The sequence below is a fragment of the Symsagittifera roscoffensis genome, chromosome 5, assembly GCF_963678635.1.
Source record: "Symsagittifera roscoffensis chromosome 5, txSymRosc1.1, whole genome shotgun sequence".
In the NCBI taxonomy this organism is placed as follows: Eukaryota; Metazoa; Xenacoelomorpha; order Acoela; family Convolutidae; genus Symsagittifera; species Symsagittifera roscoffensis.
The window spans coordinates 48,143,814-48,158,472 of NC_087066.1; the positions used below are offsets into that span (position 1 = coordinate 48,143,814).

At 33.5% G+C, this 14,659-nt stretch overlaps 2 protein-coding genes across 2 annotated transcripts in view; both read left to right on the plus strand.

Annotated features, from left to right (window-relative positions):
* Positions 1-11,802, plus strand: part of LOC134846979 (tektin-4-like) — a 145,278-nt gene extending 133,476 nt beyond the window's left edge. The window contains exons 8-10 of the mRNA XM_063864448.1: positions 2,388-2,610; positions 6,882-7,036; positions 10,551-11,802. Of these exons, the coding sequence (XP_063720518.1) occupies positions 2,388-2,610; positions 6,882-7,036; positions 10,551-10,767 (595 nt within the window). The 3' untranslated portion in view covers positions 10,768-11,802. The remainder of the gene's footprint in view (positions 1-2,387; positions 2,611-6,881; positions 7,037-10,550) is intronic.
* Positions 11,803-12,168: 366 nt separating this feature from the next.
* On the plus strand, positions 12,169-13,199 carry LOC134846980 (14-3-3 protein beta/alpha-A-like). Its single transcript, XM_063864449.1, has one exon. The coding sequence runs from the start codon at positions 12,260-12,262 to the stop codon at positions 13,037-13,039; it is 780 nt and encodes a 259-aa protein (XP_063720519.1). The 5' UTR covers positions 12,169-12,259; the 3' UTR covers positions 13,040-13,199.
* Positions 13,200-14,659: the final 1,460 nt, after the last annotated feature.

A 14,659-nucleotide genomic window follows, 5' to 3' on the forward strand; every position in this document is an offset into this window, starting at 1 on the left:
AAAATTAAGGTTAATTAACGAAATCTGGCGCCAAAGCCAAGAAATTTTGTTGCTGAACGAATTGTATACATTTCTTATTTACGTCGTCTCGTCTTTGTGTTTTTTTTTTTGGAAAAAGTGTTGTAGTTAATTCTTTTCTGATTTTTTTTCGATTTGATTTTTGAAGTTCAATTTGTTTCAAGTTCAATTCAAACGCATTTGCTAAAAGGAAGGCAAAATAAGCTCTCCTAAAGCAAAAAGGTAAATGACGCGAAAAAACAAGATTGACCTTAAGTTTTGAACATGGATTTCAATTTGTAGGTAACTCGGTGGAAATTTAAAAAATTACCTATGGATCCAGTTTGTTTTCCGACAATTAAAAATGAGAAGGAACGTTGTATTTTGATGTTTTAAAGTTTTTTAAGACATTTGTATAGGTCTTGGTTATTTTTTTTCTCAAGAAAAAGTCTTTAAAGGCTCTACTAAACTACAGATGTGCATTCATTTATAAAAGTGCATTTATTAATGCACTTAGGTATATGTGCACTTTTTAAGTTCAATTTAAATTCATTTGCTGAAACTTTGGTAATATGCGCTCTCTACATACGAACGTGGAAAAGACGCAAAAATATGAATGAAATTTAGTTTCGAACGTGGAATTTAATTTCTAGTTCTTTCCACTGAATAAAAGCTTTACCATTTGATCCAATTTTTTCAAGCTGAGTTTTTTTTATCAAAAAAAGTCAATCATAAATTTTTCTAGAAAATCAAAAAGCCTTAAAGACATCTATTTTTTTCTTTGAATTTCGAAAGTTGAGACTTTCAAAAATACGTCATTTTTTTCTCTGTTTCCTTCATTGCGTTTATTGACTCTTTTCCAATTGTCTGCTGGCCTTATTCTGTTTTCCAAGCAAAATCAAGTACCACAAATCATCGTTGGAAAATTTTGAGTGATATATCATCTTAAAGATTTTGACCATGATTCGAACGGCATTAAAAAATTTCCATAAAGTTGCCCAGTGTCGAGAAACATCGGTTTGAAAGTGTTTTAGTTTAACTTCGAGCATGCTCGTGTAAAGTTTGTTATATAAAAATAAAATTAGAAAGTTTGAATTTACCAAAAGAAAAACTGGTTTTGGAAGCTTCGTTTGGAGTTTCCTTGGCAATAAATTTTCTAAAAAATTATAATTAGTGTGTAAAACATTAAGAAAAAAGTGCAGAATATTTTTTTGAAAATTTGTCATTTTGTTTTTGTCATTCATTTTTTGAAAAAAGATTGTCGATTATATCTAATTCGCTAACTTTCTACGCAATTGTAAAATTATCTCGTCGCATCATTGAAAACGAGAGTAATTTGAAGAAGAAAAACGTTTAATGTGAACGGCTCTAACTATTCTGCGTTACTCGCTATTTTTGTATAAATTGGGTGGCTCGTATGTGTCCAGTTAGGTATTATTTCATAGCCTTTTTGTCCTGACCTAGGTTTTTTAAAAACAAAACTGCGAACCTTCTCCCTGTGTCGAGAAAAACTGGTCTGAATTTTTTTTTTCGGACCTAGTTAACACAAAATGTCATGAGAGGCCGAGCTTCCAATTGTAACGTTAAATATATTTGCGATCGGTTTATTGTGTTATTACGAACCTTCGTTTTTCTAACCTAATTCGCAAATAGAAGTGTTCATTAGAGGTGTTCACTTATTTCAAAATTTCACTGTAGCATTGGAATTTGCATAGCATCTGTTCTCTGCTTTATTTGTGACTGAGTGGTTAATGGTACCAATTAAGCTTCCGTGGCTTAGTGGTTATTGTGTCAGACTTAATCTCTAGTTCTCAGGTTCGCATCTGAGAGGTAGACGAAATTTGCTAATTCGAGGATTATTTCTAATTTTTGTTATTGCACTTTATAGAGCTGCTTTTTATCGTGTTCTCGCAAGTGTTTGCGAAGCGAAGCTTCGCTTCCGCGTTTAATTATAACTAGCGATGTTTCTTGCGTTGTATCCTAATTTAATAGCTGTTTCTAGAAAAAGAAAATAACAGAAAATTTATATAAATTGCAAAAATAATTTTGAATTTATATGAATTGGTTTTCGTTCTTTATGACTTTGGTCGGAAATTTTTGTGCTACTCGCAGAACAATTGGCTATCTTTGTTTTTCAATAAGAATTTCTCAAATATAATTTTTTTTTGGTTTTCCCGAGTTGGCACCTTTTCAACTGTCTGTTTCTGTTGGCCGTGTTCTTTGGTTAGGCAATTTTTACGTTGCCGTAAATGCATCCTGGATTTTTGTTCGATTAACGTGGCATTTTGCTACTAAGGAATGATACTCAAGTTTGCGTTGAAAACAACTTCTGTGATCATTGTGATTTAAGCCTTCAGGCTAACAAAATGAGTGCTTTTGTTTTGTTGCAGCAATACCATGCCTGAAGACTGGGCCCAACTGACGCATGACAATATCATGGCAGCTGAGAACGAGAGGATGGCCTCTATTCAACTGAGGGGTCTGATTGAGGATGTGCTGACAGATGTGGGCAATGACCAGAGAGAGCAGGCCAACACAGTTGACAAGGCATTCGCCCACAGGGTCGAGGAGATGCATGATGCCAAGAGGAAGCTGGAGGACCACTTGAAGAAGGTGCCAATTTTGTTTGAAAATATGCTTCATTTTAGAAACCCGACCTATTTTTTCAACTTGTAAGGCGAAGTGTAGTTGAGTTTTTTATGTTTTGTGTTCGATTAATTCTAATAGGTTTCCTAATTTTTGGCGACTGCGCAGTAGGTAGTGTAAGATAATCAAAAAGTAGTTTTAGAAAACTGTTAAGAGGAAACTCTCTGCGCAGGGGGCAATTCAAGCTTTATCAAACACATTGTAAAGTATCAGTTTTGTTTTAGTTTTAATTGTCGGCTGGCCAGATTCATAATTGTGACGCTTTGAATGGCCTTCAGTTTTTGTACTAGTTTAAAATTTTCATTGGCCAAAACTTGCTTTTCACGCAGTTATTTTTGGTGACTTTTCGTTTTGAAAGCGAGAAAACAATTCAAAGGTTGTCAATTGAGTTTTAAATTGAGCCGTGAAAAAATAATTCTTTTTTTTCCGCAATAGAGTGATTCAGTTTTATTATTTTTTTAACTTTTCAAGAGATTTTATCAGCAGATGTTTGAAATTCTAGTGAAAAGAAATGAATTGACATTTAAAAATTCATTGTACGAAAAGTTTTCATGCAGGAGTCGAGCAATTAGTTATACCCGTCAGAGTATGTATATTATCTCCGTGCTCGTTGTTTTGATTCTAAACAGTTCGTTGCCTCAAATTACTCTGACAAAATTTCAAACCACATTTTCTGTTATTTTTCGAATTTTTATAGGCTTAAATAACTTTCTAATTGTGCTAAAGTTTGATTAAAAAGTTGAAGTCGCCAAGCAATCAAATGCCTTTTTATTTGATAGACTGTGTCTCTCATTTTTGTGATCTGAGTGAGCACTTGATTGTTGTTCAATTGTTTTTCTTTTGTTTGATTTTATTATATTCGTTACGGTTTTTCATTTTCATCCAACGTTGGTACTGAAAAAACTGGTACCATATACAACATGAAGCACGCCTGTAGTTTTTTTTCAGAGCAATAATATGTTTTTAACAGCCATTATTTGCGATAAGATAGTCCTTGTATTTATATTGCGATTTTGAAGAATTAAAGATTTATCAGAGAGAGCTTAAAAGAATAAGGTTTTAACATTGAATAATGAAAGCTTATTGTATCAAAGACGCGAGATTAATTTATTACTTAACCGAGCAAAAGTTCAGTTTTAGGTATCAAGGCTTTCGTTTTGCAAATCTTGTACTTGGTAGACCACCTCTGTTCCAACGTAATGTGCTTCGGTCGGTTCCCGATTTTAAGTTTTCTATAAAAATCAATAGATTACATAAAAGTTATTTTGATGATACTCAAAAAAATCGCAAAAATATCAACTGAAGTGCGATGCTCGTGAAATTCAAAAACGTTGAATTTAAAAGCAAGTTGAATTGAATTTTTTAAAGCCCAAACAAACACTTAAAACTGCTTTGAGTTCAAAGGCTTATAAAAAAGTCTAATCGGTTGATTTGCATCTAGCACAAAAAATTCTGGTATAAGTGATATTTCATTTAGTTTTTTCGCAAAAGTTTGCAATGGCTTTATAGCTGACTACAGTTAAATTTGCAAAACCCATAACAAGAAAAATACGAGGCAATTTTAGGTATTTTTTGATTGTATACGGATTCCGCAACAAACTGAAAACAGATTTGTCGCGGAATGCACAGCACTGCAATTTTTTTTGATCGTTTTGATTGCGTCTGTCCAAAAGCAGCCGAATTTTCGGCATCCGAAACAAAATTTGCGAATCCAGAAGATTTTGTTGAATCCATAAACAAATAGTAATAATAATATATGTGTAGTAAAATTGCGCTGTCGTCGAATCTGCAGTTGAAGCTCCGAACTTTGAATTTGTAAAGCTAAAAAAGGAGTTTTATAGCTTGCTTAAATGCTTTTTGTTCTACTCATTTTCTTTAATCGGTATAACTTATTTTAAAATTGTAAAATTTTGAAATCGGTTGTTATCGAACTTGGGAAAGTTTTAATTTTCAATTGAATCATGATTGTAAACCCGGGTCGGCCAAAGTTTCTAATGATTCAATTTCCATAAATGGAAAACTTCTTTTCATACTTGCTCCATATAATTCCCTACGCACTGCAATTTGATTAAAATCTTTATGATGAACAATTTTTAATTTTCAGTACATAAGAATAGTATGACTAGGATTTGTTTTGTATATTTTAGGGGGTATTAAAACTGCCAATCTGTTCTGTTGGGACTGAAAATTTTTTTACGGTGCTCAGCTTATTGATAGCCCAATATTTGTTTGCAGCTGTTCCACCAGCGGATTAAGGCGGGCGAGGGACGGACGCTCGTCACCTCTCAGGGATTCGACCCCCTGCCGACCCAAAGGGTCCCCCTTTTTAAGATCTCCGTTTTTGGCTGACGCGACCCCAAATTTTTTCTAAAGCCGAGGAAATAACGAAATTTTTTTGTCAAAATTTTTCAAAAAGTGTTCAAAATTCTTTTTTTTTGGTCTGTTTTGTTTTCAAAATTTCGCCTGCGCGCGCAAAATGCGGTCAAAATAGGGTATTTATAGTGACTGATTTGTGAGAGCTCGGAAAATCAATTTGATCGACCTAAAAACAAGGTCATTAAAATTTTGAAATCCGCCAAATCGCCCCCACCCCTATGGGAAAAACCTAGATGCGCCCCCTGAGCTGTTCAATCCAGGCTCAAAATCATTCCATCTTCTCTTAGGTCTCGCTAAATGTTCTCTTTAATTCCCTACACACCGGAAAATTATGCGAAACAAATCAAAGGGCAGCTGATTCAATAAGCTGCCGTTGCTAATATTCTTTCATAAATTCTAAAAACTCCAAACTTTTGTTCCGACCTTATAAAGTAGGAAGGAACGTTTCCTTTTCGTGCGACAAGTACTTAAAAATTATAGTTTCTGGGAAAAATATCAGTTCCCACAAAGAAAGTTGAGATACGATCGATGTTAAAAAAATTTTCTCGGTGTTGAGAAAGACAGGTTTGAAAATTTCAAGACAAATGGAAAACAAATTTTTGGAGCTAGTTCTTGAAGCGTTTGAAGCTTCAATTTGCGTATCCTCAAAAAATCAGGAAAAAAGGTTGAGAAAAATTGAAACAAGGATAGCCGGTTACAGTGGAAGTAGCACAGAATGTTCCGACCATAGTCTTAAAAAATTACAACAAAGTTTTTTCAAATTATTGTAGTTTTTTTTCGGCGTGGTGTGATGAACGGAGCTGTACAAAAAACTGGGGATTAGGTATATTCGATAGTCATAGTAAAATAAGCAAATTGAAAATTAATTTTTGTAGAAAAATTACTAAAAACACGAAAAAAAAAGTTTTTTTTTTGCAGTTTTTTTTCGAGTTTTTGAAAAATTTGATTGCAAAAAGGCGCTAAAATTTTTTATGTAGACAAACGTTACTCAAGTAAAACTAAGTTTTTACGTTTCAAATTAAGCTATGGTAAGCTTTTAAGCAATTAAAATAACACTGCTCGCTCGCTTTATTCGCGCGAAATATTTTTCTTGACCTGGGAAAAGTTTTTTGAGTTGTTTTAAGGTGGTTTGAATCACGACTGTAAGGGTTTTATTATGATATATCACTCAACCCAGTCCGATGATTATTTGTGGTACCTGATTTTGCATGGAAAACAAAAAAAATTAAAACACACCCGAATACAAAGTTCATCCCCATTTTCAATGGTCGGAACAATAAATTTTTTTCGAATTGTTCGAACTTTGTCTGAGATGATGATGTTTTCGAATTTGACTTGGGCTCTGCATCGTTAAATTTCACAAGGCGAAATTTGTTTTAATTTGGTGAATAATTAATATGCGAACGAAATTTCAAAGAACGAAAGTTTTCCATGATAGCCCTCCATTATGGAAAAGAGCCAGTGAAATTTATAAAGAAGATCGCAGCTGGGCGAAACGGTAGAACAGCCTGATCAGAATTTATTAAAACGTGTTTTCCTAAATAAATATTTAGCCTTTAGAGAAAATATAATTTAATTGATGAAATGTCAAATTCAGTCACTTCTCTAATCTGATCTTTTGAAAAATTAATGCATGAATAGAATAATCCGTTTTCTTGATATTTGCACGATATCTGCTTGACCTGGATACCTATTTGAACTCTTGATTTTTGTTATGAAGCAAGTTTTTAGTGCTTTAATCGCGCTTTATGTACTTCATTTTGACTGAATTTTTTTGAAATAGTTCATTCGTACTAACTACTAGAATAAAAAGTATGACGTCATTGAATAAAAGTGGTGATGTTCGTGATTTTTCTGTGCAGACGTGTGTGGAGATTACGTCACAGGAGAAGAACATAGAGGATCTGAAGCTGGCTATTCGGGAGAAGGAGGAGCCTATGAAGGTGGCCCAGAGCAGACTGGAGTACAGGACACACAGACCTAACAATGAACTCTGTGACGATCCCGCTCAGCGCAGGTATACTTGTCATTTTTGCATGTTTGGGACATTTTGTAAATTTTGGTAGATTTTTTTGGTGGCGTCCCTTATGATAGAGGAACCGAATGACGGAGAGTTAACTTCAGCCAATCAGAATTTAGTATTAAAGTCGACCGACTTCAAAAGAAGCAGTTAAATTATTTTTCAATTATTGTCTGATCTATGATGCATTGTAAAAACCGTAATAACTAATTTTTACTGATTTTTAAAAAAAAAACAGTAATTAAAATTGTACAAATTGTCCAGCTAAAACAAATTTGCTGCTAAAACTCTTTTTCTGCTGATTTGACTTCGATTTAGTGCAGAAATCATTCTGTGAATAGGAATGTCTAACGATTTTGAATTGTTGAAATTTCTCATCATTGGGTCTCTTCATCATGAAATTAGCCCGCAATTTTTTTTTTCAAAAAACTTCAAGCATTGGCTAAACTTATTTTTCGTTTTGCCATTAGGCGCTTAATGTGTACTGACTTCATTAAATTTAGCTTCTGTCGTTTTTTTGTCATGTTCTCTTTTGAACATTACTTAACCACAAAGAGTTTTCAACGTCATCAGTACTTCGCTTGCTATAAGCGAGCGCTATCAAATTGAAGCATAGTGTTAGTTTGGCATACAACTTATTTAGCAGAGTCAGTGAACCATTCGCAACTTGTGTTGCCGTGAAATAATACTGGAAACAAAAAGCTGTTCTGCGCATTAACCTGCTTCAAAAAATTCCTTATTTTAGAGAACAGAGATCATTGGTTCGAGTCTGGACATGACCAATACTTTTTCAGATCAAAAATTTTCAGCTTCAGCTTTAATTTTCAGATTAATGTGTATCTGCTTGTTTTGTTTTTCTTGTTTTGTTTTTGTCGACTTATTTGTCCCAGCATGGAATATTCTAAAAAGTACTCGATTCTTATCACATTAATAACGCGCTTTTGATATACTATGAATGATAGAGTGATATTGGTTCCGTTTTTCAGTAAATTTTTGGTCATCGATTTTGTAAAAAAATCTCCTTTTTGTCTCTTCATTTTTTCTTAGCTATAAGAAAGTTTTTTTCATAATTTTATTCTTCTTCATCACATCAGTTTTTGGCTGACCTGCCCCAAAAACTTTTTCAAAAGGGTCCCTGCGCCAACGCATAATTAAAAGGTGAAATATTAATACGCGCTTTGCCAAAAACAGGTTATGATCTTTATAGGTGCCCGAAAAGAGAATATCATATTTAAAGGATGTTTGAATAGAGCTCAGAAATTCAACTTAGTCGACCTCCAAAAAATAACCTCCCTCACCGTCCCTTGTAAAAATTCTAAATATGTCCCTGATAAAGGGTTCTTCTCCGAAACCTGAAAATAAGTCTTGTAGGATCTTTATCCGAGCAGCTCTCGAAGTAAGAAGGAACTGTGGCGTAGCGTATGTTTTTTTCCTCCCATTCTATGTACCTCAAGGAAAACTTGTAAGGGATAAAAAGTTGGTCTGAGCGTGTATTACAAATATTGCGAACAACACGATGTGTGACTGAACTCTCACTTTAGTTGTACTGCGATTTATACATTATTTCAGTAATTATCACATCTCATTTTTGCGGTCTTCAAATGATTTGATCTTTTTTTCTCGAAAAACCAACAAAAAATTTAGGGAAAAAAGAAAAAAATGGAAAAAGTCATGAAATTTTTTGTTCATTTTCATTTTTTTCTCTTATGATTCAATCTTTGATTATTTTGCTCGGAATGTGCTAGTTGCACAACAACCGGATATATTTGTGGCTTAAATATTTTTTATTTAGTTTTTTGTATTTTCCTCTGATAGAAAAACGTGAAAGCTATACTTTTTTGGGAATAAATTTTTGAGTGCCCATTTTACGATGGAATTTAAGCACCGGAATCAATTTTTCCCTTGATCAAAGTAGGGGTTGATTTGAAATGAAATGCATTGGTAAATCATGAAAACCACTCATCAACTGTCAACAATTTGGAATCTATGTATTTTTTTGGAACGTGTATTTTTGGTTCGAAATTTTGTGGAGAGAACACACTGAGTAAAGTTCCTGTGTGGTCTCAAGGATAATATAACAAGCATGCGAATATTATAACAGGACGTACGTTTTTGGGGTTTGTATTTGTGGTTCCAAAATTTTAGTGGGAAAATATATCTGAACAAAGTTTCTGTGCAGTCAAAACCATAGTATAACAAGCATATTTCTATTTTTTTTTTCAAATCAGTGACGTTTTTTGTCCGTGGTGTGATAAAAGATTCTAAGCGAAAGCATAGAACTGGGGCATAGTGGGCAATCATAGTAAAACAGGTAAATTATACAATAGTTTTAGTCGTTCAATGACTAGAAACACAAATTAAAATTCAGATAACTTGTCCAAATATTTTTTTTTCGACATTTCTTGCGTTTATGAAAAAGTTTTTCCCAACATAGCGCTAAAAAGACTTGAAAAACTATTTTACTAGAGTAAAATTATACATTTTCGTTTGAATAAAAGTTATAGGGCTTATCCTTCTATTATAAGCCTTTCACACTTGCCTTTCTCGCTCGAAATTGAACAAAAACTTCAACATTTTCAACCATTTTTTTTAACACTGGGTCCAACCAGAGAAAATTTTTCTAATGTCGTTTGAATCATGCATGACTGAAAGGGCTAATATCACTCTACCCATTCCGATGATTATTTGTGGTATCTGATTTTGCGTGTAAAAAACCAAAAAAAAAGAAAATGAGAGCTAAAACACAACCGACTGGAACTTTCCTCTCCATTTTCAATGTTCGAAATAAAATTATTGTAGCGGCTTAATATGCAACGCAATTTAGTAACATTTTTCAATAAAGCTAATATCAGCTTTGAATTTCACGTAAGCACTCAAAAGAAAGTTGGCTAAGGTGAATATGAGCTTTGACTCTTGTTAAGTATCAATGGGGTCAGTGAAGACACTTATAAGTTAATTTTTTTGTTTCATTTTTCAGAAAATCATAAAATGTTCTAATAAGTACAGAAGTGTATTCGTACATATTAATTTATTTATGAATGCATTTACGTTTATATGCATTTTAAAAGTTCAATTTGAATACATTTGCTTAAACGAAGGCAATTTATGCTCTCCAACTATGAAAGTTCAATTGTTTTCTAGTTTCCAAGTGGATTTTCATTTTTAGACTTCCTAGCCTAATAAAAATGTTACCTATTGATTCAGTTTTTTGTATTGGGATTATTTTCATCAAAAAAGCTCCAATCACAATTGAATCTTGAAAATCGAAGAGCTTAGGGGCCATAATTTTTTCTTTGACACTCGAAAGATGAAAATGGTTTTTAAAAATCAATCAATTGTTTGATCAGTCTCTCCTTGAGTTCCTTGACACTTTTGTCTGTTATGGATGAGTTGATTTTGTTGTATCTTTATCTACCCCCCTATGGGTACTAGTAACAGTTAGCCAGCTTTATAAAGGATTTACAAAATGGTTAAGCATATGGGCAGTTAAAAATATCTAAATTGTTTTCAGACTGTTGGAAGAAGTTGAAGAGATCAAAGCGTCTATAGCTGCCCTGAATAACAAGCTGGACGAGGCCAATCAGAGCAGATCTGACTTGATGGGCACTAGGAGGGAGTTGGAGACTGAGATTGCCTACAAACAAGACTCGCTCTTCATCGATAGAGAGAAGTGCATGACTCTGAGGACTAGGTTCCCCACTATCACTCGACTGGTCGGCTACCAGTAGGAAATAATCTGCATCAGTCGGTGGTCAGATGGCAGAAGAAAGCAAAAATAACAACTTTCGAATACTTTTATTCACAAATACGCGATAACCAGTTCTTTTTGGCTCTTTTTCTAAAAAGGAGAAGAAGTTCTTCTTGGCTATTTTTCTAAAAAGAAGAAGTTCTTTTTGGCTCTTTTTCTAAAAAGGAGAAGAAGTTCTTCTTGGCTATTTTTCTAAAAAGAAGAAGTTCTTTTTGGCTCTTTTTCTAAAAAGGAGAAGAAGTTCTTTTTGGCTCTTTTTCTAAAAAGGAGAAGAAGTTCTTCTTGGCTATTTTTCTAAAAAGAAGAAGTTCTTTTTGGCTCTTTTTCTAAAAAGGAGAAGAAGTTCTTCTTGGCTATTTTTCTAAAAAGAAGAAGTTCTTTTTGGCTCTTTTTCTAAAAAGGAGAAGAAGTTCTTTTTGGCTCTTTTTCTAAAAAGGAGAAGAAGTTCTTTTTGGCTCTTTTTCCTAAACATATTTCTAAAATTGCGCATAGAAAACAGGCTGCTTAACCAAATATTAATCCTTGCACCTAGATATTTAATTATTGCCCTTAAAGGAAGAAAGAGAGCCAAAAGTCTTATCTCATTAAAAACTTTATCTGCAGCTTAACTCACAAGTCACAAAATGCGTGCTCATTCTCTGAAGTGCTTTCATGTAGTAAGTAACATTTGAAACGCACTGGTTTGCGTGAAAATACTCGCTTTGTTCAAAATCTTCCTGTTTGCCAAAACATATAAAAGCTAGCTTATGTCCTGACATTCTATTTTATGGAAATGTATCCCATTCGAAGTTTATTTTGTGCTCAAAAAATCACATATCTAGTTTTGAAATAAAAGCTTGGTCAACTCAAAAGCTGGTCGATTTTTCGCTATGCGATTTCTGTTTAAAACAATGTCTTTAAAAACAGTTACTCGAGTTGACCTTGATTTAAATTTCAACCAGCGATGCTTTGTGTTTCAGAATAGCTCTCCTAGTAAACCAAGTTTTGCGAATTAATTCAATATATTTTTAATAAATTAACCATTCAAGACTACTTCAATAGTTACGTTACGTTTTTTGTACAAAGCAACACTTGACGTACAATTTTAAAGCTTTAACTTTAGAAGAAACAAGAAAAAACAAGCAAAAAGCTCATAAATTTCAATTTCATTGATTGAAAAATAGTTGTTTAAAATGGCTGTTTTTTTTTTCATTTTCAAATTTTTTCCGTTTTCTTGGGTAGGGAAGATAACGAAATTTAAAGATTCGGTTTCTATGTAGTCATATATACAGACTAACATTTCAACAGCAAACTTAACAAGATACATCGAAAAAATTAATTTGATACTTGGCGGCTAAAAGATGCAAACCAACAGCTCTTTATTTCCGACAATTCTTTTATCTCCGAATTTCAAAAGATATTTTTTTTCCAGATAACCCATGATTACAAATTGAGTATTTTCATCTCAAATTGTGGTCAAATTTTTCTTCATAATGGATCGTGATCAGTTAGTGCAGAAAGCCATCTTAGCCGAACAGGCTGATCGATTTGAAGACATGGCTGAATTCATGAAAGGGGCCATAAAACTCATGGACGATTCCGCAACTACAACGCCAGAAGAACGAAATCTGCTTTCGGTAGCCTACAAAAACGCAGTCGGGTCACGAAGAGCTGCTTGGAGAGTCATTTCGAATATCGAAGAGCGGCAAGTGGCTGGTATAAACTCACAAGTTATGAAAAATTATCGCGAGCAGGTTGAAAAAGAGCTGGAAGAACTTTGCGTTGAAGTCTTGGACCTTGTTGAAAATCACCTTGTTCCGAATGCGGAGAAAAAGTTGAAAGAAGAATCTCAGAAAGATTCCTCTGAATTAGTTGTTAGTCTTGTTTTCTATCTTAAAATGAAAGGCGACTATCATAGGTATTCGGCCGAAATTAAAAGCGACGAAAGTGATCCCGAAAATAACTCATCTACTCAGAAAGCGGCAGAAGCTTATAAACAAGCAGCGGAGCATGCTTCCAAGCTAAATGCCACACATCCTGTGAGGCTGGGCCTATTTCTAAACTACTCCGTATTTCAATACGAGATCTTAAAGCGACCACAAGATGCTTGTGAGTTGGCAAAACAAGCATTTGATGACGCCATTGCGTACTTGGACAATGTCGGAGAAGATAGTTATAAAGACGCGACACTCATCATGCAGTTGCTGCGAGACAATTTAACTCTGTGGGCATCTGAACAAAGTGAGGAAACAGAAAAACAAGAAGAAAATTGAGTGTCGTTAAGTCGACGGGATAAAACACCGTGTATAGACTTTACTATGGGCAATAATCATCTTCTATAAAGATAGCTTTTGTTATACATCCTAGTTCAAATTACCATTTTGTAAATTTCTGTAGTATAATTTCTTACAAATTTAAATGCGTTTTTTAAAAGTTTTTCTATTTAGTCGAATAGTTTCTGACTTTTTTCATTTCAAGTTTATTGGTTAAAAATCTACCGAGCTGTTCAAAAACGTTAATCACTCCGATTTCATAGATCTTACAATTAAGAGCTCTAAAATATGCAATATTAGCTCGATGCAACGGAAAACAGTTCACTAGTTTAGAAGCATCGAGCTTTTAATGCATAGCTTTAAGCATGTTTTTTTTTCGAGATTTATGCAGTAGTAGTTAGATTCGACTTGGAACCGTTAACTAGATTTCTTTTACTAAAGCGCAAAAGTACTTTTTTTATCATTTAAAACAGAAACACATTTGATTTTTTCAAATGTGAACTTTTGTTATAACTTTTGTTTGTAAAAGCTGGAAAAGAGCCAAGCGTAAAATTTTATCATCAGAAGTTTGAAAAAAAAGTAAGCTTGCGTCTGAACCAAAAAAATGTTTGAAGCTTCATCTATTTTTTCTCTTATTAAAAACATCAAGTGGTTATTTTATAGAATGCATGGAAGCAACGTTTTAGATAAACTAAAGATTTTGCATTTCCGATTAGTTTCATGCAACTTCCTATCGCCAACCTTTGAATTTTCTGCCTGATAGTGCATCATTTCGTAATATTCGTAGCATATCAAAAAAAATCTACTATTCCTTGCCATTTGGTTTGACCTTCATCAACCAAAAATGCTATTCACACGATTCTATTTTTGTGTTATATGAGTTGGATTTTTTGCATGGCGACACTGAAATTTATTGAAAAATAAAAGTCCAAGATAATTGTCATGCTACGCAACTAATGCAAAAAATGGATGAAAAATATTTTATCAAAAAACTGAGTTTTCATTTTTTATGGAAGAATAATTGTCATGAAATTCTATGCAATGGAAGATTGTTAAGAAGTCATATTAATTTCAAGCAAACTTTTAAATGTATTAAACGTTTGCCCTATAACATGGAAACTGTATGACTTTTTTTGTGTTCTCAACACGGGAGAGCTGTTCAGCAGAAACAACTTGATTTAATTAGTTTTCTGATTCTTGAAGAAAGGATTGCAAATATTTGTGCTCAGTGCAGATTTTTTTTCAGAAAAAATTCGAGTTACACATGGCCATCTTCCCTAGGATTTTTTTAATACTACCTGAAAAATACTGGCGTGCACAATTTTATAAAAAATGTTTCACCTATGCTAAATTTTTGTAAAGAGGGCTTAAATATGGCTTATATAGGACAGTTGACCCCCGATAGTGCTTTTATGCTTTTAACACGCAAGAGTTTTCCGAAATAGGGGTTCTCGTTAGCAAATATTAACAAGAACCCCTATTTGGCATTCTTGTTAGGTAAGCATTCTTGTTAGGGTTGCTTCAAATTGTTGCTTGCTAATAATTGTAAACGTCGTGTAAACAAAATACTTTTTGTATCAGGGTGAAGCTTTGGATTTTCCGACTGCCTTTTTAGGTCCT